At 42.2% G+C, this 21862-nt stretch overlaps 2 protein-coding genes and 1 long non-coding RNA gene across 5 annotated transcripts; 2 read left to right on the top strand and 1 right to left on the bottom strand.

Moving 5' to 3' along the window:
• Window positions 1-1699: 1699 nt before the first annotated feature.
• LOC125567873 lies at window positions 1700-3391 on the top strand. Its single transcript, XR_007311851.1, has 2 exons — window positions 1700-2191; window positions 2394-3391. It is a non-coding gene; the product is annotated as an uncharacterized LOC125567873 (long non-coding RNA).
• Window positions 3392-5200: 1809 nt separating this feature from the next.
• On the top strand, window positions 5201-11828 carry LOC5511504 (tapetal oleosin GRP-17). 2 transcript variants are annotated; one of them, XM_048728653.1, is made up of 9 exons: window positions 5201-5478; window positions 6039-6097; window positions 7526-7543; window positions 8055-8093; window positions 8595-8651; window positions 8951-8980; window positions 9196-9474; window positions 10249-10548; window positions 11100-11828. In XM_048728653.1, exons 2-9 carry the CDS (start codon window positions 6046-6048, stop codon window positions 11279-11281), a joined length of 957 nt encoding a protein of 318 aa, XP_048584610.1. In that variant the 5' UTR covers window positions 5201-5478; window positions 6039-6045; the 3' UTR covers window positions 11282-11828. The 2 variants fall into 2 exon arrangements, with proteins under 2 accessions (XP_048584610.1, XP_048584611.1); XM_048728654.1 differs by lacking the exon at window positions 8595-8651 and having other exon boundaries at window positions 5232-5478.
• A 654-nt stretch (window positions 11829-12482) lies between these two features.
• Window positions 12483-21634, bottom strand: LOC5511483 (daxx-like protein). 2 transcript variants are annotated; one of them, XM_032380815.2, is made up of 8 exons: window positions 21479-21634; window positions 18644-18690; window positions 17880-17908; window positions 17174-17560; window positions 16677-16756; window positions 15726-15899; window positions 15462-15509; window positions 12483-15376 (listed from the first exon to the last, which is right to left on the bottom strand). In XM_032380815.2, exons 2-8 carry the CDS (start codon window positions 18664-18666, stop codon window positions 12668-12670), a joined length of 3450 nt encoding a protein of 1149 aa, XP_032236706.2. In that variant the 5' UTR covers window positions 18667-18690; window positions 21479-21634; the 3' UTR covers window positions 12483-12667. The 2 variants fall into 2 exon arrangements, with proteins under 2 accessions (XP_032236706.2, XP_032236707.2); XM_032380816.2 differs by lacking the exon at window positions 21479-21634 and adding an exon at window positions 21044-21445.
• Window positions 21635-21862: the final 228 nt, after the last annotated feature.

Genomic DNA, 21862 nt, shown 5'->3' with positions numbered 1-21862 from the left:
TATTCCTAAAGTATCAAATGATACAGGGAATTTGTATTTTAAATTGTATTTTAAACAAATTTGAGAGTTTTGAATATTCAAAGCACAAACAAAACAACATTATTGTCACACAAGCTGGATCTACGGACTTTTAACAGCAGTGGAGTGCGCTAGAAAAATCTTCGATCCCAATATTTTAAACGATTTTCATCGAGTCGAAAACAACGATATGCATTACAGTAATTCCGAGTTACCGTGAAATGTACCTTTCGCGCTGATTTCGAGGCAGTCGAATAATTTGAAAAAAATATATATTTAACAATTAGACTACGAGTTCGAGTTTTCTATGAGTCTGCAGCGCGCGAAAATAAACAAAAATTGAAGACTTTAGCTTCAAATCCCTGCAGTCTTCGTTACTTTTAGGGTCCTTTTGTAAGGATGGAAAATGCATTTACTTGAAAAACTTCCGCTTCAAGTGGCTTTTTCGCTTCTCACTATCTATGGCTCAATAGATAGTGAGTACAGGAGCCAATCAAATTGCGAGATTCGTGATAGTATACATAAATATACATATACTAAATATTATACTAAATATACATATATTTCTTGCATTCTCGCATTCTATCAGACGAGTGTATGGAGCCGCCAAAACATCGTTTTACCTCGTTCTTACCGTTTTTACCTCGTTATCCACGGCAGAGATCAACTTCAGTAAGTTATTAATTGACACAGAAAGGTTTCACAATTTGTATCACCAGCTTTCAATGGCCATCCCGTGCATTTCCAAATTAGTGTTTTTGAAATTGTTGTACAGCATCTGATATCAAATAGAAACCAACTGTAACTTCTAAGTCCGATAATATAAAAAAACACAGGCTAGTATGTTCCCGTGAAGCATGCACGTTAAGCATAACAATTAAGAATTTCTCATCCTCTTGTTTGTCTTCACCGCCTGCCGGTGCCATTCAGCCATCGTATTTTACTGGTGAGAAGTACGCAATATTGTGACATGCTAGTTAACTGGCACCCAAAGTGGACGGGCCTCAGGCGGTAGTTATCAGGCTGCAGTTATCACCTTGTTATTCGCGTGCGCTCTGTGTTTAAAAGAGAGAGACGTCTGTTGTGTGCCTCTACCGTCTGTGTAGGGACAGATAAGACCAAGAAGAACGATTGTTGAAGTTTTTGTATCATTGCCATGTGTTCGCGCTCTGATCCTCAGGTAATGCTACTCAAACTGCTCTTCTGTCTTTGAGCGACGAAAGACATAAGCGCTAAAAAAAAAACAACGCGAAATGAATGTTTTATGTGCCACTTGAAGATGTCAAAAATAACACAACATACAAGCGCTTTGTTTTTGTCGAGACACAAAAATCTATCGAACCCATAACATATTATCGCTATCTATAATCTGTATTATCAAGTTGAAACAACAGATTTGTTACGAACGCATGCCGATACAGACGTAGACAGGGCCGGTGTTTAGCACATTTGTCACTGCTCCGAGAGGAATTGCGGAAGGAATATAATCAGTCAAGCAACTGCTAGACCTTACTGGCTCTCGTGTGGATGTCACGCCAGCTCTCTGGAGCAAATTCGAATTACAGTCATTATTGTAAGCTGTTTTCTTTATCAGATTTACCTTAATAATACACAAATGTAGCGTAAATTAAGTCTTCAACGTCGTGTTGCATAAACCAAGCTGTAAAAACTATAGGTGAGAAAAACGTATGATCTAACACCTTGTAAGCAAACGTTGGAGTGTTTTTGCTAATTCAATTAATCACCCCAACAATTATAGTATGTGATCTATGGTGTCTTCTTTACAGTGGTTATGACTGCTAATACAATCGGCCCTTAGTTCGCACTGTGTTTGTTTTTACCACCAGGTACTTATTAAAAACTCTCTACTTGCCTGCTGGCGGCTTCTCATGCCCTCACATTGGCGATTTAGGAGTTGTGATTATTCAATGAAAGCAAAGTGTCTTGTGTTCCTGCTGGACTTGGACCGCTATCGTTCGCCAATTATTGTAGAATTCATTAAAACAGGCATTAATTTTGAATGAGAACGTAGCTGGGGACTTAAAACACGATACCCAAGCCATACAATATACGGCGAAGACATTGACTATATCAAGTAGAAACCCATTTGCTCCTCTATTCCCCTTGCAGTATTGTCTCGCCAATCGAGAACAGAAAGTCGGCAAAAAACAAGGTAACACAGAGCGAACTAGAAATCTAAATGAATGCATTTTACTAACTACTCATTTAGGGTTATAAAACTTTATCTATGTATTATCTGTGAACATTATCAATTGAGGAAAAGTATATCTTTTCAGTAGATGTTTAGTATTTCGAGAATTTACCATATTATTTTCGCAAAACTTCTAATGGCTGCTATTTTTGCCCGTGAACAGAGGCGCTTCTGTGACGTACTTGTCGATATCGGAGTGCCATCACAAGCGGGGAGAGCGAGCCAAACATGGCGGACGAAATGCATGTCCCGATGATCATCGCCATCATCCTGTTGATTGTCATCTTGATCTTGATCGTCATCGCTTGCGCTTATTGCTGTAAAGCGGGCAAAAAGCACTTGGAGGGGCAAGACTTAACTTCGTGGCGACAGGCGCAACCCGAACCGAGCCAAAAGAAAAGTACGACATCTACGACTGCCCTAGCGGAAGGACCACAGAGGGTTTGACCTTAGGGATATTTCCATTTAAACATGCGAAGCTAGAAGGAACCGCTGCCATGAATAACAGAACGAGCTGCGTGGGTATTCGCCCTGTAACCGTCCTTTGCTATCACTAGCTATCTCTCGCTATCACTAGCTATCTCTTTGTTTGACTGGCGCTGTACGAAATTGAATTCTTTCCGGGTTTTTTTGTTGTTGTTGTTGTTGTTCCCAATAAATCTATATGAGTTTTCCCTTTTTTATGTATTTCTTGGACGAGTATTATTTATAGCTAAAGGTGACTACCGGTTTACGCATTGCTGAAAAAGCAATTACTAGAGACAATTGTTTTGATAAACAATGATTAATGAAAATCTCTCACCGTTTTATTTCTGTTTATTTACTTGACAATTCCTTTGTGATTCATTTAAACTTACATAACAAATTCAGATTGGAGTATACAGCATAAAAGACCCATTATTTTTTTCCTAAGCAATACAACAAAAATTAGCTATTTCTGTTTGCTATGAATAACAGTTTATGTTTATAATTTGGTGAGGGTTTTTTTGCTTTGAAATAGTCAATTGTGCGTGCAAAACAGGATAATGTGCTCCTTTTCTTACTTTTATTGGTGCGTGGCATTTTATGTATCACACGCTGTTACCTTGAAAAAAATAAATGGGGATTTTTACCCTCATTTCAGATTAGTTGAGGAATAAAAATAAGAAAACAATAAAAAAATGTGTATGTCTAATAGGTAACAGAAGCAAAGCATTGCGTTTTCCAAGGATTTGCTGTGAGCGCAGCCTTACGTTGATTCGGTTGATCACTCGGTCGTAGTTCGGTTGATCATTCCTTATCGCACGGTTGATCCCTCGTCGATAGCTCGGTTGATCCCACGATGATCGCTCGGTTGATCACTCGTCGATTACAAAAGACAAAAAAAAAAAGGTAAGGATGAAGCACATTGCTGCACGATACAATGTGATTTACAAACTGCACTGCGTTGCCGGCCCTGTTAGGTTGGCCCAGCAGTGTTGTCAATATGGATACGGAGCAAAGCGCCGCTTGCTATTTTAAGACCTGTTTACTATAATTGTAGTTACCGGGAAAATTTGGCCGCTAAAATCAGTGTTATCAGTGGCTCTGATAGCCTAACGAAAATTAAGATCTCTTAATTAATACATCGATACTTCATAAAATTAGTTGGATGTCGAGAAATACGAAATGAATACGACCTGAGTTTGGATCCGGGTGCGTATCATTGTCTTAACCGACAGACAACTAATTTTTTTTTTTTTTGCTGTTTTTTTTTTTCCATCCTTCATGATGACTTCAAGGTGTGATCCTAACCCATGTAAGGTCATCCTTGGCCCAGTCCTCGATGCCCTTCATACTGTTTTAACAGTATGAATTGTCTGAGTTATGTCTGGCTGCCATGTTCGGCTCACACACTGTGGTGTCTGTCCTCGGAAGAAACTCGGATGCCGTTTGACATGGCGACTCAAGACAAACCTTACGCTGCTCAACCCTAAAGCTCCATTCGTCCCCCGACGTTTGCAGACATCTTTGAAGGGGGCCCTCTTTTTAAACAGCATCCGATACATCCAACCATCACAAGAGGATTGCACACGCTAGAACCAAAGCTATTACTACAGGCGAGCTTGTTTCCATCTATATCATCAAGTCTTGGTTGTGTGTAGTTCAAGAATTCTTTAGTGTTTTTAATTATTGGCATGGCCTAAAATACCTTATTGATATCTTATTCAATAGCCTTCAAAGGTCCTTGCTCTATATGTAGCCTGACGTGCTTACGAGCGTCATAATTCCGAATACATCCGTGTATGTTTATGCCAAGAGTGCGTGTCCGTGTATGTTTGTGCCGTGCGTGCGTGTCCGTGTATGTTTGTGGTATGAGTGCGTGTCCGTGTATATTTGTGCCGTGCGTGCGTGTCCGTGTATATTTGTGCCGTGCGTGCGTGTCCGTGTATATTTGTGCCGTGCGTGCGTGTCCGTATATGTTTGTGGTATGCGTGCGTGTCCGTGTGTGTTTGTGCCATGCCTGCGTGTCCGTGCATGTTTGTGCCGTGCGTTCGTGTCCATGTTGGCGCGTCCGTGTATGATTTTTGAAATGCCTGCGTATCCGTGTATTTTAGTGGCTAAAATCAAGAATCAGTGTGCCGTAACTAGGCAGTCCAAATATGGTCAATCCTTGTTCCATCTGTTTCTTTGCTTTCTTTTCCATCCTCGAGAAACAATCACACTGCGGGGATGAAAATTTAATGGTTATTTTAAAGGAAAAGCACTTTAACTAATTGTTCCGCTGGGTAAAGGATAGAAATGGAACGTGGTACTTGTGTAAATTGATCTGTGACCAACTTCTGGTGTTTGGGTGCCCGGTCTCAGGGCGACTCGGCCAGAGTCAAACACCTGTTAATCACTAGAGCACCTGAATACGAAACCTGTGCTCAATAGAGACGGTGTACAATAAATGATTCATTCCCTTTTGCAAAAAAATGTAAAAAGAAACTGTATTTCCTTTTATTAGTTACATCTACCATTAATGTATCATTACAGGATTAATCCATGTTATTTTTCCAGCTGTCAGTATTTAGTTGTAGCTATCTCTGGGGTAAACTTTTCGAGTTCAACTCGGTGAAGCAGAGAGGTCAAGAATAATTACGTCACTGCTTGTTGGAGACATCATGATCGCATTTAATGATAAATATTAATTGTTTTCTTCTTGGCGACCAAAGACTTTCATTCTAGTAACGACAATAATCAAGAAAAGCCGACAAGTTCTCTTAACTCAGGAAATTATCAAAAAAGGTAAAACCCTGAAACTTCGTGTATGGCACTTACTTGGCTCCGCTTGTTTAGTCTAACGGTTATGCTGTTTAAATGGGCTTTTGTAAATACTTTCTTAAATAATTTTCTTATTTTGTCTGCTTTCTAAAAGTAGGAATCGAAATTTAACGTTTTGTGATATATTTATCGCGGACATTGTTGATAGGGACAAGAAGAGGTGATTCTCCATTGTAATTTTTTTTTATGTAAAACCAAAACAAAAATGAATTGTTCTCCTAGTCATAATATAGTGAATTGAATGTTCAAATAATTCGTCCTAATGGCTATTTTCTTTGGATACTTGATTTCCAATGACTCCTTGAAATTTTGTGTTCATTTCATGTAGGTTAAAAACGAAATATAAAATGTAAAAGAGTAGGCGAATCCTCTGCACTTTAATCTAGTTTGGTAGACTACAAATTCTTCATATTCTAGTATTAACAGGAGCATGCGATTCAAGCAAAAGAAAGTTTAATTTCTATTCTGTCTGTATCGTGGAAGACAAATAATGCTATGCTGACATGTTTCTCGTTGTCTTTGTAGCCATCATGTATTGGAGATCACTGGTTGCTCTCCTTGTCCTAACAGTTCTTTCACAAGGTAAGACAACAACAAGACAAAGAAAGCATTTTGTCAGCATGTTTGGGCTTACCCTGGAATTCGGTGGCTTCCGCCCATTTGGCCTTAGCCACCCAGAGGACTGTACCCAGGAGACGGTACCCATGGGACGGTACCCAGGAGACGGTACCCATGGGACGGTACCCAGGGGACGGTACCCAGGGAACGGTACCCAGGAGACGGTACCCATGGGACGGTACCCAGGAGACGGTACCCATGGGACGGTAACAAGAGGACGGTACCAAGGGGACGGTACCCAGGGGACGGTAACAAGAGGACGGTACCAAGGGGACGGTACCCATGGGACGGTACCCAGGGGGCGGTACCAAGGGGACAGTAACAAGGGGACGGTACCAATGGGACGGTACCCATGGAACGGTACGCATGGGACGGTACCCATGGGACGGTACCCTGGGGACGGTACCCAGAGGACGGTACCCAGGGGACGGTACCCAGGGGACGGTACCCATGGGACGGTAACAAGGGGACGGTACCAAGGGAACATTACCAAGAGGACGGTACCAAGGGGACGGTGCCGCAAGGGGACATTACTAAGGGGGAGGTACCAAGGGGACGGTACCGCAAGGGGACATTACTAAGGGGGAGGTACCAAGGGGACGGTACCACCAAGGCAGTAGGCCTGAGTTGATAAATTATAAACTATGCACATGCTTAAAGATCTTAATAGTTAAAAAAAAAATAGAAAAAGAAAGAGTGAAAAGAAACGAGAAATAAACTAAAAGAAGAAAAATATGTACACCTTCGAAATGTGCAAACTCAAAAGTGTCACGCATGCGTGATCAAAATCCTTTGGATAACCATAGAAACCGCGCATGCGCAGATCCAGCCCCCAGTGCCCGATACTCCAGGAACACCGCCTTCTCTCGAAACACCCGAAACACCAATAACATCCAAGACACCCCAAACACCTAAGACCCCTAACACACCCTTGACACCCGGAACACCTAGCACTCCGGTCTCCCCAGTAACCCCCGAGACCCCGGTAACCTCGGATAGTGTCCCCATGGTGCCGGACACCCCGGATACGCCTGAGTATCCCTGTGGGTTGACCTGCAATGGGAAGGCGTGGTTCCCGGAGCCAAAAGTGCTAGACTACTGGCATGAAATCCCTCGGGTCCCAGGCCCCGCAGACTTACCGGAAGTGGATCCTGTTGATGTGGATTACGATATACCGGAAGCTCCTAAGCCACCAAAGCCACCTAAGCCCGCGGGCAGGAAGAGGAGCCTGCTAGCGGAAGGTATACGCAAAAATGTATCGGGAGGCCTTTGTCGGTACAAGCCAAGGACTCGGTTGCTGGCCCGCTCTGTATCTTAATAGATAGTGTAATGTTTTATGACTCTTTTTGAATACCTATTCTTCTAAAATCCTTGTTTTTCGATCATTTGCAGCATACACAAGACATATAAGTAAGTGTTGTTATTTCCCTGCTTATCATGTTGCCATTTTACTTGTTTATTGTGCGCAATCATTGGGCATCTTTGTATACTTATGGGTAAATATCATCTTAATGCTAAATGCCAACAGCGCAGAGCATCGTATACTTATGGGTAAATATCATCTTAATGCTAAATGCCAACAGCGCGGAGCATTGTCAAGCACTATAGTCTATCCTTTTCCACTTCACAAAAAGTAAATGTCGGCGAAAAAGATGGGAGAAAGTTCACCCCTTTTCCTTATTCCTTGCTCACTTTTGATTAGCAGCAGACTTAAAGTCTCCATGCTTGTAAGCGTACAAAAGTGTACATCACATTAATATACCATGACGAAATTTATGACATGAAATATAAGAAGTACAAAGGTATCCCTCTATTCGCATCGTAACTCAAGCACAGGGGAACAAACATGTCTTGCTCCCACCTTCGATTTGCGTACCCCGGGAAATATCCAGCCTTCTGCTAATGAATCATTGTTTTCTAGGTAAAAACCAAGTAGAAAAGAAGGCCAAAAAGCAAGGAGGTGAGACGAGGCGAGCGATTATAAAAATATTGATGATTCACGATGGCCTCAAGATGGAGATGGAATTTAACCGATCTAAAAGGATAATAGCAAATCTCATTTTTTATATGTATGGAATTTTGGACACATTTGGTATTAAATTCCAGCTCTTTCTGAGACACGTACATCTTCACGTGTTTGCTTCGTGAAAATGAGTATTAAATTCCACCTCCAACTTGCTCAAAAGACCCTTCATCCGACATGCGTGAGACTATTGTTAAAGCATTGTTTGGAATACTGAAATATCTTATTATTTGATGTTTTGTTTTGATGATTGTTTTTAGAAATATAACGGATACATTTGGATAGGGTAGTTAAATTTCCAATCGATTCAATCGGATTTATTTCACAACTATAAAGATTTGTTTACGGCAGAAAAGCAGTGGTGACACGCAGTCGCACGCTGTGTCTTTGAATGGATAAGAACACTTCCGCATGACAGATGTCTGCTTTACAAAACAGGGTCATCCGATGGTGCTTCAAAGGCAAACAAAAAAGCAGAGGATGAATTTCCAGAAGGTTGTGCTATTCTTTTTTTTCTGCATGCGTTTAATAAGCTGCATGCTGGATAAACACTGATGACATGCTGATAACTGATAACATGCTGACATTACCAGGGTTGGAGGTGGAAATTATTATTAGCTTCGACCTAATTGAGACGTCTTATGCATCTATGCAAATAAAGAAGAAAGAAACGACTTGGTTTATTTGCATCGATTTGCATTGAATTCTGACTTCTGTGATACGGCGTCTAAACGAGGCCTTGTGATTTATAAACATGTCTATGTGTGTAACTGTTATTATGTTTTTTGTGTTAGTTCCTGGAGCTATGGAGGGAGGATTTGGAGGTATGTGAAAACTGCACATTCAAGTTAAGAGGTCACATAAGTACAGGGCATGCCTCTTGAAAAAAACCACCTTTACGCCGGGTCAAGGATAACTCGTTAACTGAACAAAAACGCATTTAACTGCTATTTTTTTAGCTGATCAGTTTTGAAAATATTGCGGTACTGGCCAGAGGCGAGTCCAGCTGATTAAAGAAAACATACTTCTCAATTTTCAGGCATGAATGGCCCCATGGGCGGTATGGGCGAAATGGAAGGCATGGGAGGCGGGTCACAGCCAGGGGCTATGGGATTTAGCGCTGGTACGACCTCCATGGGACCCGGTGGCGGCGGGGCAAGCTTCGAGGGCATGAACGGGATGGCCCCTGGTCTGCCACCTATGGCTACCATGATGGGGGGATCCCCTCCGATGGGGGGTATGGGGCCCATGGCACCAGAAGGCGGGCCAAGTGAAGGAGGTCTCATGCAGAAACAATTCATAGAGGGTGGTGAAGGAGGTTTGTATATTTTCGTAGCACTCCCAAGGTCCCTCGCCCTCTCTTCGTTACTAACAAGCCGAGCAGAAGCACTAGCGCCACTCGAGTACGAATACACGCAAAATACGGCCTGTATCCCTAGCACCGCTACGCTCGTTTGACCACTAAACGAAGAAAAAATGTTTTGCTAACTGCTTCAGAGCACTATACAACACGATGTGCAAGCAGAGTAACGTTGGCTGTTTTGGTCAGCCATGCAATTTTCGCACGGACTCATTTGCCTCACGAGCCATAGTTGAATCAAGATAGCAAAGTGTAGTCTCCTCCTGTAGTCATTGCACTCTATACTGTACTCTGTAATAAGACAACAAGCGTTTTCAGCTAAATGGTATAACTAGAAAGGCTACACACAAGCTGTAGAAAAACTAGAATGCCTGCGTAGGCGTGGTGAAGGCAAGCTATAAATCAATACAAGGTTAAAAATGTAAGTACTCTCTTTGAAGTTCTGCTGTCTTTTCGAGCGTCAGCCCTTCGTCTTTTTCGCTCCGACGAATGGCTCGAAACGTCAGCGCAACTCCTCTGTTTCACAGAGAGTACATACTTTTGTATAAATTTATAGCTTGATCTTATCAGCGATCGAACGTATGAGCGGTTGTCTCACAATTCGATTGTTAAAAAAAAGTGAAAATTAAGAGGATGTTTGCGTAATTTCGTCTTGAGCAACCCAAAAGGTAATTAAGTAACGCAAAAATTTAATCAGTATTGTGGTGATGATCACTATATTCTTCTTTGCAGGTATGGGCGGTGGCATGTCGATGGGAGGCGGTATGGGCGGTGGCATGTCGATGGGAGGCATGGGCGGCGGCATGGGTGGTATGATGGGTGGAGGGTCCATGGGCGGTGGCATGATGTCCATGGCCGGTGGCGGTATGGGTGGCGGCATGGGTGGCGGTATGGGTGGAGGCATGGAGGGAGGTATGGGTGGAGGTATGATGGAAGGTATGCAAGGAATGGGTAGCATGGGAGGAGGAATGATGGGAGGTGGAATGGGAGGAGGTATGGGTTTCAACGGCATGGAAGAAGGCGGCAAAGAAGGTAAGACAATATCAAAACCGACATATGTTTTTTTTATAATCTGTATACGAAATCCGCGAGTGTACCCAAACACAAATCGCGTCGCCACCAATGTCAGCTTCAAGGAAAATAAATCTTTCAAAGAAAGCTAAAATATTTATTGTTGTATATTGGATTGTTTAATTTTTTATTTAGGTGATTATTTAGTTTAAACCCCGCCGGCGACAACAATGTTTGTGCGATATGTTATTGGTGGAGAACCGGCAAAAGGCATATATAAAAAATATAAAGAAAAAACATTTCTTTTTATTGTTTTATCAATGTTGTTTTTGAGTATATTTCCTATATTTAAGTAGATTTTGGTTATTATTATTGTTTTCTTTTTTTGTTTAAATGTTATTGTTCATTTTGCTGGTGGATTCTTTTGTCATTCAAGAGCAATCTCGGCGAGATTCCGAAGAGATTTGGGGGTGTTATTTATTTTTCCCATTAAAAGGGGATTTGGGTTTGGCAAGTACTGATTCTAATGCCTAGGGTAATGACAACACTTAAGTTGTGCTGACTGTTTTCAGGTGGGATGGGCGGCGGTATGTTACAGATGGGGGACAGTAATGGCGGCGGCATGAGCGAGATGGGCAACATGGGGAACAGTATGATGAACATGTTTTCACAGCCCATGAGTAACACCGAGCAGGGGGGCATGAAGAGGCAGAAACTCAGCAAAATCCACAAAGTCAAAAACAACAAGCATTGAAGAAGGAGTACAACATTATTGGCCCTTCAAATGCGACGATGATTCTAGACCAATGATATTCAGCCATAGACACATGCCCTTCGATGTCCAATCATGATTCTGGACCAATGATATTCAGCCATAGACATACGCGGTTCGAGATCCAATCATGATTCTGGATCGATGAAATTGAAATTCAACGATAATTCTGGACCAATGATATTTAGCAATAGACATACACGCGCTTTCAGGATCCAAACATGATTTTGTGTCAGTCATATTCAAACGTAAGCATGTGGGAAATTTTGCGGTCTCGTGTACTTCAGTTTGACGAAGACAAAAAAGGATTATACGCCAGCATTTTCATCCTCATCCAAATCGTTAAAGAGAGTGAATGTATAGCATTCCGAACTTTGTTTATCGATATCACATTCTGTAGTTATGATTTGTGATATTGCAACAGCACGCCATTCTAGGCAGATGTTGACAGTGCAAAAAGATCTTCCATGAAGACAGAGTTATTATGTTTGAATTTGTAAAATGAAAACTTAATAAAACTTTGGCGGTATGTAACCGTGTACGTACTGTGGACGTAACCATGGCAACCAAGACTTAAGAAAGTCTTAAGAAAGCTGGCCAAACAAGCAGCAAACAAGTCTTAAGAAAGCTGGCCAATCAGGTGCGAGGATCACCTTGATTGACATGAACTTTAAAACTAGAAAGATTCCTTTGCATTTTTTATTGAAGCATATTTGCCCCGCTGATTGACTATTGATGCCAGTCCAGATGGTACGTTGATGCCAAACCAGATGGTACTTTGCTCACCTTCTCGTTGGTAATAATAGTCAATTTCTAATCCAGATGACTTTGAGTGATATTCAATATACCCTCCCTACCAATGACCTTGTGAAACCTGAAATGGTGGATATTTTTGCCACCACAGTATCCCTTCCCTGGTACAGTTTTACTCTGACCTGGTGGTTTTCCCCCTAACGGAAATAGACACCAAAAAGTGAGAAATTAAACCGACCTGGTGAAACATTTACCAGAACTGGGAGCTTTTTATGGTCAGCCATTGACTTCCTATTGACCCGTTTGAACCTTAACGGGTATATTTTATCTCCCCGGTACCACGCCAGTTCTGTTTCCAAGTCCATAAAGTTGTTCTGTTATCCCACCTCCCAATAATCATAAACAGGTGATTTACATAAGTGAATAGAACTACCAAGTTTTTCTAAATTTAATCAAAAACGTGAGATATATACATATATCGCTAACTAAAACAATAAAACTTTCGTATATATTTTTTGTTCAAAATGGGCTAATCACTAAAACTCTAGCAAGTGGTTCTTGTCGAGTTGGTTCCACTCTGTGGGTGAGGGCTATATTTGCTGCTGCTTCTGACGACTATTTCTTCAAGGTAATTACGCAGGGGTCACTGAAAGGACCTTCTCTTGCTCGCGTGTCAACAGCACGCACAGCAAACTTGTAACAACTCCCGGATGAAAACTGCGTCAGAGTACAAGCCATGGGAAGTGGGAGGGCCTTGACAACTCCTATCTTCTTCCACATTATTGAAGGAGTGCTAGCCTCTGTACCGTCCTGACAGGCGAACAGCTCGTAATTGTCAATCTGTTCGTGGACGCTATCCAGGTTCATGTTCCAAGAAAGTACAATTCCGTTCTGAACCACAGCGATTGAAGCGTTTGGCTTCGGAGGGGGTAGGAGCGAGACTGGCTCTCTCGGAGAAGCAGTTGGCATGACCCTAGTAATAACATTGGGTTGGTGCGCAGTACTGGAGGCTGCCGCATGGTGTACGTCTTGCTGGCGTGTTGGTAGACGTCCTAAGGATGACACAGGTTGACTGATCATCTGGGGATGAGCTGGCCGCATTATTTGTGCTGGTTGAGGAGGCTGGGGGGTTTGCTGGGGCGCACTTGCTGGTTGTCTTGTTTGATAGTACACAGTGCTCCCATCGGGAGCTCGGAACACTTCCCGACCATCGCTGATAGTCTCTATTGTTCCCGGTTGGTAAACAACACAACGATCGTTTCCTTCTCTTTGGGACTGCGACATTGCTGTTCTTGCACCATGTGAAATTTCATCTGATCGAACTTGTCCAGGAGATAGTACTCTTGGCTGACCAGCTCTCGAAGAAATGCGAGGGTCAGATACTACAATAGGAGGGTGTTCAGACAAACCGGATCGTTTAGCCTCATGTGGATTACGCTGACGATAAGCTTGAGATTGTGCACTCTGTTGCTGATTTTGCTGCTGTTGATGTTGTAGCTGCCGTTGAAGGTGAATTTGTTGTTGTTGCTGTTGTTGCTGATGCAGCTGCTCCACTGCTGGGTACTGGGCAGCCGGAGAACTGTAGCGGACGTTTTGGGGCTGTTGGGTTTGCTGCACAACTTGTACCACGGGTCTTCCTGCTTGGGCTTCTTGCTGCTGGACATACCGCGGAGGTGGGGGTGGAGGTTGCTGCTGTTGTTGAAGATGTTGTTGAAGGCGCTGTTGCTGCTGTTGTTTGAGTTGTTCTCGATGAAGCTGTTGCTGTTGCTGTTGTTTAAGTTGTTCTTGATGAAGCTGTTGCTGTTGCTGTTGTTTAAGTTGTTCTTGATGAAGCTGTTGCTGTTGCTTTTGTTTGAGTTGTTCTCGATGAAGCTGTTGTTGTTGCTGTTGTTTAAGTTGTTCTTGATGAAGCTGTTGCTGTTGCTTAAGTTGTTCTTGATGCAGCTGTATGCGTTGCTGTTGTTGCTGGAGACGCTGTTGTTGCTGTATTCGTTGTTGGTGTTGCAGTTGTTGCTGCTTCTGCAGCAGCAGTAGCGACTCCTGGTGTTGCTTTTCCGCCATTTGTTGTTGTAGCTTTTCACGATGCTGTTGTTGCAGTTGATTAAGCTGCTGCTGTTGTGGTTGCTGCTGAGGTTGTTGAGATGATATACTGTGAGTAGGATACGTGGACCTATTTCTAGAAGTAACCATTCCTGTAGGAGGTCTTGGTTGATCATCAAGTCTTTGCTGATTTATTACATTGTCTTTCACCTGGTAGACCTCGGTGTATGTACGCATAGGCCCGCTCGATGTGGATGCAATCGGCAGTCTAAGCTCTTGATTCTTGTCGAATGACGTCATTCTCTCTGTACTAGTCGGCGGTGCTATCACGCGCTCTGCCATAGTTGGCCTAAAGGACCGCTTGTCAAGTCCATTCGTGCCTCCTGGTGAAGACCTTGCCGGGGGACCACCCATTGTTTCTGGTCTGCTAGGAATGTCACTTCTTTTAGCCACCGGGGCAGGAACTTCTTCAATTTCTGTGTCATGGACAAATAGCACAGCAGGTGGATTACGGCCATTGTCTTCGCGACGTCGGTTTTGAGAAGTTACAGAAACGTTACTTCGCCTTTCGTTGGCTAGAGAACCATTTTCAGAAGACGTTACCTTACAGTTATTTGCGGCTATTAAACGTGAGCTTGGAGGGCTAGGCTGAGTTCCAGACGCCTGTATAGAAGGGGAAACGGTTGTTTGGATGGTTTGGGAAGAAAACGTCGATCCTTGACAATTCGTTGGCTTATGGGATTCTTTAGCACCCCCACCACCAATGCTTGGTTGATCAGATAACTGAGTGGACGTCAACTGCTTGTGGATTGAACGCATTTGAGACTCTTGATCCCCAGTAGTCCTTAGCCCGTCTGGAGTAATCTTGAAGTGCCCTGTCTCAGCTTTATCTTCGCTAATGTCAAGATATGAACGCCGGATTCCGGTACTAGAAGAGATCCGAAAGTGCCCCATGCCTGGCTGATTATTGCTTTTCGGAAGTGTTGTTTTTTCCAGCTCTTGAGGAGCCGTCTGAATGGCTTTTGTAGAGGACTCGACATTCATGTTCTCTTCGGTCGACAAAGTAAGACATTGTGGGTTGCAGGGGTGATCGGCAGCTGTTGAAGACTCGGCGACTTTAGTAAGAGGCTCGCTGGGCGAGGTAGAAGGCACCGGTGTGATGGCTTGTACCGGTTTATTTTTAGACGGGGAGTTCTGGTCAATCGTAGCCGGGTAATGTTTCGATGAAGTCGATGGTTTGCTGGAGCCAGGGTGACGAAGCGAGGACTGGTGACGACTCAGGGTCTGGATCAAAAGACATAATAAATGTTAGCGGTTACTTTTATGTAATAAACAAAAACACTCAATAAGGTTCTGATAAGGAACTCACCAGGCCTACATTAACTTGGGTTCCCCTGGAAACTCGGGAGCTTTTTGACTATTGACAAATAGGAAAAGACAAATCAGTACTTAAATAGTACTCAAATTTTTTTTTGAATAAATGTTATGAAGGTACAGCTAGACCGATGACGAAGAGGCAAACGTCTCGAAACGTCTGACATAGACGCCAATTTTGTCGAATATTTGTAGTTGTTAACATTCTGACAACGGCATAACTCAGTCCGTTGCATACTTTGTACAAAGTATTAGCTACCTTTTCTTTGTTCTTAATAAACGTCGCAAGCGCTTTCTGTAGTTTCAAGCTTGACTCTTGTAGGGTTCTATTCTCCTCTTCCAATTCTTGAACCTTCACTCTGAGTTTTTCAGTCTCAAGAAGAACTTCCTTCTCAAACTCGACTGCCCTCTTATTGATTACATCTCTTAGAAGCTAGGTGCAAATGGGGATGTAAATATAGTAAGCTCACTAGAGGTTAACAGTTTGTATCAGAAATAACAAAACAATTAAGCATATATAATAACAGGTGCATATATACCGATATAAACAAATCGTTTACATTGGTTTTTAAACTTGTTACTGGATTTATAGCCGTAGCAGGCCTCGAGTTGTTCGAGGGGCACGATACAGACACATTAGGAAAATATTCTGGGGCGGCACAGCCACGCCCCTACTGCTCATTTCTTTGTAATTTTTGAAAATATTGGGGGCAGCCCGTAGTGCCCCACGCCCTGCTACGGCCCGGATTACTGCTTCATCTTAAATTAGGCGTCGACTTCCCAAAAGCACGTTCACCATACTAGATCAGACTATTGACAAGCTCTGCTGACCTACTTGTATACACCTATTTCAATAAACGTCAGTGTAAATGGCGAATGGCAAATGGCGAATGGCGAATGGCAAATGGCAAATGGCAAATGGCAAATGGCAAAAGGCTGTAATAAGACCATTCACTCATTATGGGTATAAAAATTTTATAAGAATAAAGATGATAAAGTAGTATAATCGCAGAAATTATCCACATGTTCCTACAGTCAGTAGAAGTTTGACAAGTTTCGTGGTATTTTTTTATAGAACTGCGATTTGACAATGGCCATTTGCCGTTTGCTATGAAAACGTTTATTGAAATAGGTCTATATAATGGTCAATGTAGATTTTTTTAATACTTGTGCTATGTAATGGGAATATAATCAAGTCGTGTTTTATCACCTGGTAAATGCCTTGGTGATGAGAAAGCCATTCGTCTTTTTTCACATCTTCTGCTTTAACCTCTCCAAGATCTTTACTCTCTAAAAGAGAGAACCAGCGAAAAGCTACATTATAATTCCAAAAGACTACTGTCTGCCCTACTGTCTGACTACTGTTTGTCTTTAATAAGAAGTCTTATTAAAGACGAACATTTAGCAAACATATAAACTCCTTATATTCATATAGCATACATTATAAATCGGATTCAAATAAGCTTGGTCGTTAATGTAACATGTAAATCAGTGATTAGATACTCTAGAAGAGACGGGCTGCGCATTTTCTTGTTTGGAAACCTCCACAACTCGGATAACCAACTCAAATTCGACTTCATGTTTCGTAGAGATTAGTTTCTTACTTATTCCACTTGGATAACTAGACCTCCCTGTAAGTGAAGCGGTTGTTCTTTCTAAAGGATTCGAGAGCTGGGGAGTTGGATCCACATTTAATGTTCATTTTACCTTTATCTTGCAACTTTTCCTCGCTGATGGGTGAATCAGTAACTGGTACGGCAAACTTAACCTCCCCTTCTGGTTTTGCCTTTTTAGCGAGGACATCTTCTTCAGTACTAACAGGCAGCTTTCTTTTTTTGGACATTCCGCTCTCGATTTCTATATCTTTGCTTATAGGTAAATCCTTTGGTCCATTGTTCGGTTTCTCGCCTTCTGCCATGTCCTTTGTATCTGTCGCTCCCTTCTGCTCGTTTTTGTCTAGTTCCTCTTCCCGTTTCACCCGGTCCTGGGCAAGTCTCGAGATACGCCTTAGGCGATTTAGGACATCCGGCTGTAAGCTCAGTTTGCTGACCACAACACGAGGAGCGGAGGTGGAGCGGAGTCGTTCAGATGCCCCTGCGACAGCAAATCAAAGCCTCTATCAGATATGTCTTGCGTAATGAAACAATACGTACTTTAAAGGGGCTTCCCGGGAGTCGTATGCCACGGTTTATCTACCAGTCTTTCCTTTACAGAACTGACAAAATCTAGCCTTTGCGATGCTTATTTTCCACCGCTTGACTTCCAAATGTCCCTTTAATTGGACAGGAAATTCCTTACCCTCCCACTCCCTGATACGGCCGCGTCCCCCCCCCTCATACGGCCGCGTCCCCCCCCCGATACTGCCGCATTCCCTCACCCTTGATGTGACCGGGTTTCCCTTCCTCCCACTTACCATCGTCTTTTTTTGTTACCTCTGTTGATCTAAAGAAAAAAGTAAAGTATGAGTAGGGTCCTGAAAACGGGAGCCGGGATTCGCCTTATTTTGGGCCGGGAAAATGGGATTAGGGTTACCGGGAAAATGGGATTAGGGTTACCGGGAAAATGGGATTAGGGTTACCGGGAAAATGGGATTAGGGTTACCGGGAACGGGATTTTTCTACCGGGAACGGGAATTAACATGCCACAACGGGAACGGGATTTTTCAAATCTCTTCTTATTTATGCTGAAAACAATGTTGATCTATTAATTTATCGCATTATAATAGCATGAAACTTCACACCTTACTGCTAAGCTCCTAACCCATCTTAATTTAGGCCCTCTTTTTAGCCCCACCCCCCCTTCCCCCGTCCTCCCCTGTATAATATATAGTGTAGCCACCGGGATTTTAAGAGAATAACGGCCGGGAAAGGGGATTTGGACCCCCCCCCCCCCCCCATCCCTTTCAGGACTCTGTATGAGTGAATTATCAATCACTCGAAATCAGTCAAAACCAGCACCAATATCAGATTACATTGCCGTGACTCGCGCTTGCAGTATTTATTTCGGACATTACCGTGACGCCCATAAGGGCCGGGGGGCCTGTGCCATCTCACAAGCAAAGGGGCGTGTTTGTACTTTGCCCCCCCCTCCCCCCTCCCCCAATCCAGCATAGTAGGGGACTTAAGATACACGACAGCGGAGGGACTAACGACGGCGCACTTTCAGTCGCTACTTTACCTGTCTGTTAAGGACGAGTCCATCGCATGGTTGCTATCGTTAAGTATCTGGAAAAAGATGAGTTGGGTAAGAAAGTGTAAACAATCGACTTAATGTTGCATGCATTTTCATTGAAACAGCTCATGGATAATACGACGTTGGAACTTAGAACTGTTAGCCTAAGAACCGTTGTTTGTATTTTAACTCATACAACTTTCCTTATTATAATTTTTTATTTTTTTTCGTAAGATCAACATTCCCAATCTGTGCATAACTACTGTAACTCATTCGTAACCTGAAGAACAAAATCTGCGTTGTCGACTTTTTCTTTTAAAGAAAAATAAAACGTCAAAACACTGATATCGTTTGGCTATGCTTCGCCAAACCAAAATTTTCATTTTAAAATAAAAGAAGAGCGAGGAAAAACAATGTCAACCTCACCTCGAATATATTACAATCCCGCTTTACGAAACAAGTCATTTTTGAGCCTGGTCAAGTAGATCCTGGCGTCATTTCAAGTTCTAAAAACTGCGTTATGACAGCCGGTGCTTGGGATCTCTGCTATTTATCTCAGAGAAAAGTAATATCTTGTCATTGAAAAGATTACGACCTTCCTTTTTGCATCCCTTTGTTAAGAAGGATGGCAAACACAGGGCAAGGCTTTACAAAGCAACGGAATCTAAATTCATCGAGTTTGTAAGCCCCCCCGTAGGGACTTCACAACGCTTACGGTTTGTTATCACTATTATATGAGAAAAAATAAAATTCAAAGTAAAACAGAAACCGTAAAATCGCCCTCATTTGTCTCTGTTAGATTCCGTGCGCTTTTTAAAATACATGACGGATTTTTTTTACATTTATCAAAAATATCTACGAGATAGATAATGAATTAATAATGGTGGTTTAGTTTAAGTTTGGATGTCAGTCATAGTACGCTCTGACGATTTGACATGAGCCTCTGAGTAGATGACTTTGGGTCAAGCTCGAATAATAAATATAAATATTTTTAAGGGTCAGCAAAAATACCGCAGGCGAACAAAATAACAGCCTCTGACCACACATTATTATACTATAGAGAGACGCCATGCTTACATAAATATTTTCCAATATCCATATATGGATCGTTCCGCGGGAGTCTTGTAGAAGCGCTATGCTTTACTAATGTGATTAAAATCTGCGTGGACTATAAATAGCAAGCCAAACATCCGTCAGAACGTCAGAACAGATAAACAATACAAAGCCGCGGACTTTTTACACTTGACAAGAAACAGACAGATGAGGATAGAGGGCCTCATGTTGATCATTGACATTAATGCAAGGGGGAATACTATTACACTCAGGACTCCCCTTACAATATTTTGTTTTATGGTACTTCCTATTAGACAATACTCATCGGGTCTAAAATGCTTTCTAATTTCCGGTTTTTTCGCTGTTAATACATGCGTACTAAACTAATATTAATAGCAAAAATAACACTAAACTGTTGTAATTAAGCGGGGGTCTTCCACGCTTTCGGTTCGCTACACGGTATAACTATACCAAATGCAGTAAAGCGTATGTTATGCACAATAAATTTCGTTAAAGTTCGTGTCATTTTCTGAACAGATATTAGAGCCGACCTGTCTCTTGTGAAAACGACTTGTCCACGTGTGAGACGTCTGCATAAATTACTCTGTTGTTGGTTGTCAGCAAAGCCACAAGCTTTTGAACAATCACTGTCTCATTATGGATATAAACGATTTATTTTGGGAAAAGAAAATCTCGGTATCAATTCACATCTTTGTTCAATGTAAATTTTGAAAGAAAGATCCTTCTAGCTTTTGATAGCTGCGTGAATTCGAAATGACATTTACCAAATACATCATCTTCCTGTTAGAAGCTTTCTACGCTTTAGCTATCCTGAAAGTTTCTGGTCGATTGCAACCACAGAATCATTTCTAATCCCTGCCGCATTATTGAACGTGCCAATTGAGGGGAAGTCTCATATCGGTAACATCTGTTGTGTCTCTATTGGTTGACGTTTAGTTGACTAATGGCATTATTGAGACGATGCCACGCGAAGGTTGTTATATCATCCATAAACGAGGCGCGGCGCGATTTCCTTAAAAGGAATGGTATTAATAATGCATTGGCCAAGAATGAAAGGAACATGTCATTGGAACAATATCAATCTGGTTTGAACGAATTATGTAAATTCAATCTGAATGTTAACTTATCCCTTCAAGCATCATTTCCTGATCTGTCTGGACGCATTCTATTAAAAAAATATCACATACACTAAACATGGAACGAACTCTTGCAAGTCAAATCCAGGTAAAGGCGCCCGTTCTCATAGCCTGCGAACCAGGAAAGGCTCTGCGAACAAGGCGGACCTAGACAATTGCCGGAGATGATTCAGTAAGGATATAAAGACATACAGACCATACTGATACTTCTGTGCAGGGCTGTCTATTTTTGGTCTTGTCTCGGTGATGATTATACTGCCATAGCGTTAGTGGTTTTGCTTTATTTATAGCTTATTTTGGGGCAAACGGCCGTGTCATCTTTCCTAACCCTACTCAAGTTTCGTTGTGGCTGGCACGCTTCTAGCAAATTCGGGGCATTGTCCATTGCTGTAACTACTTATTGCTTTCATAGCAAACTGACCCACGTCATTTAAATATATTACAATGGTATTCTAATAATTCGGGAGGAATATACGATTGATGATATTATGGTGAAGTTCGGGTTCGCTTAGTACCAGTAGAGCGCTACTGGTCCACTTCGCGCCATAAAACATTCATTGCAATTCACAAGCTCGAATCACACATAGAATAAACAGTCATCAATCGTACACGAAATCCGTTTAAGCCTTACCTTAAGGGACACTCACATACAAATAATGTCTCTGAGTTTTAGATTTGAATGGTAATGAATAAGTTTTGTTCAGCGTGAGTTTTTCCTGAGACACATAGAAGCGACACACCAGCCTATCGACCCCGTGATGTAAAAACAATGTGGTAAAAAAAAATCCTTTGATAACCCGCGTCCAATCAGAACACTCGTCGGTGTCTCAGTTGCTAATTTCACCAGGTGTTACTCCCGTCATTCATTGATTTGCATCACAAGAAATGTCAAATTCATTGGTGCCGTGTGCAAAAGGCACCAGTTAGTGGAATGCAATTAGGGGCTATTGACGCGGATTCAATGACGTAGGTAAATTTTGTCAGGGCTTAATCATTCCACGCTGGAGCTTGTAAG

Source organism: Nematostella vectensis, chromosome 6 (assembly GCF_932526225.1).
Source record: "Nematostella vectensis chromosome 6, jaNemVect1.1, whole genome shotgun sequence".
NCBI classification, from domain to species: domain Eukaryota; kingdom Metazoa; phylum Cnidaria; class Anthozoa; order Actiniaria; family Edwardsiidae; genus Nematostella; species Nematostella vectensis.
The sequence above is the reverse complement of the archived record's forward strand: the minus strand, read 5'-3'. Positions and strand labels throughout refer to the sequence as shown.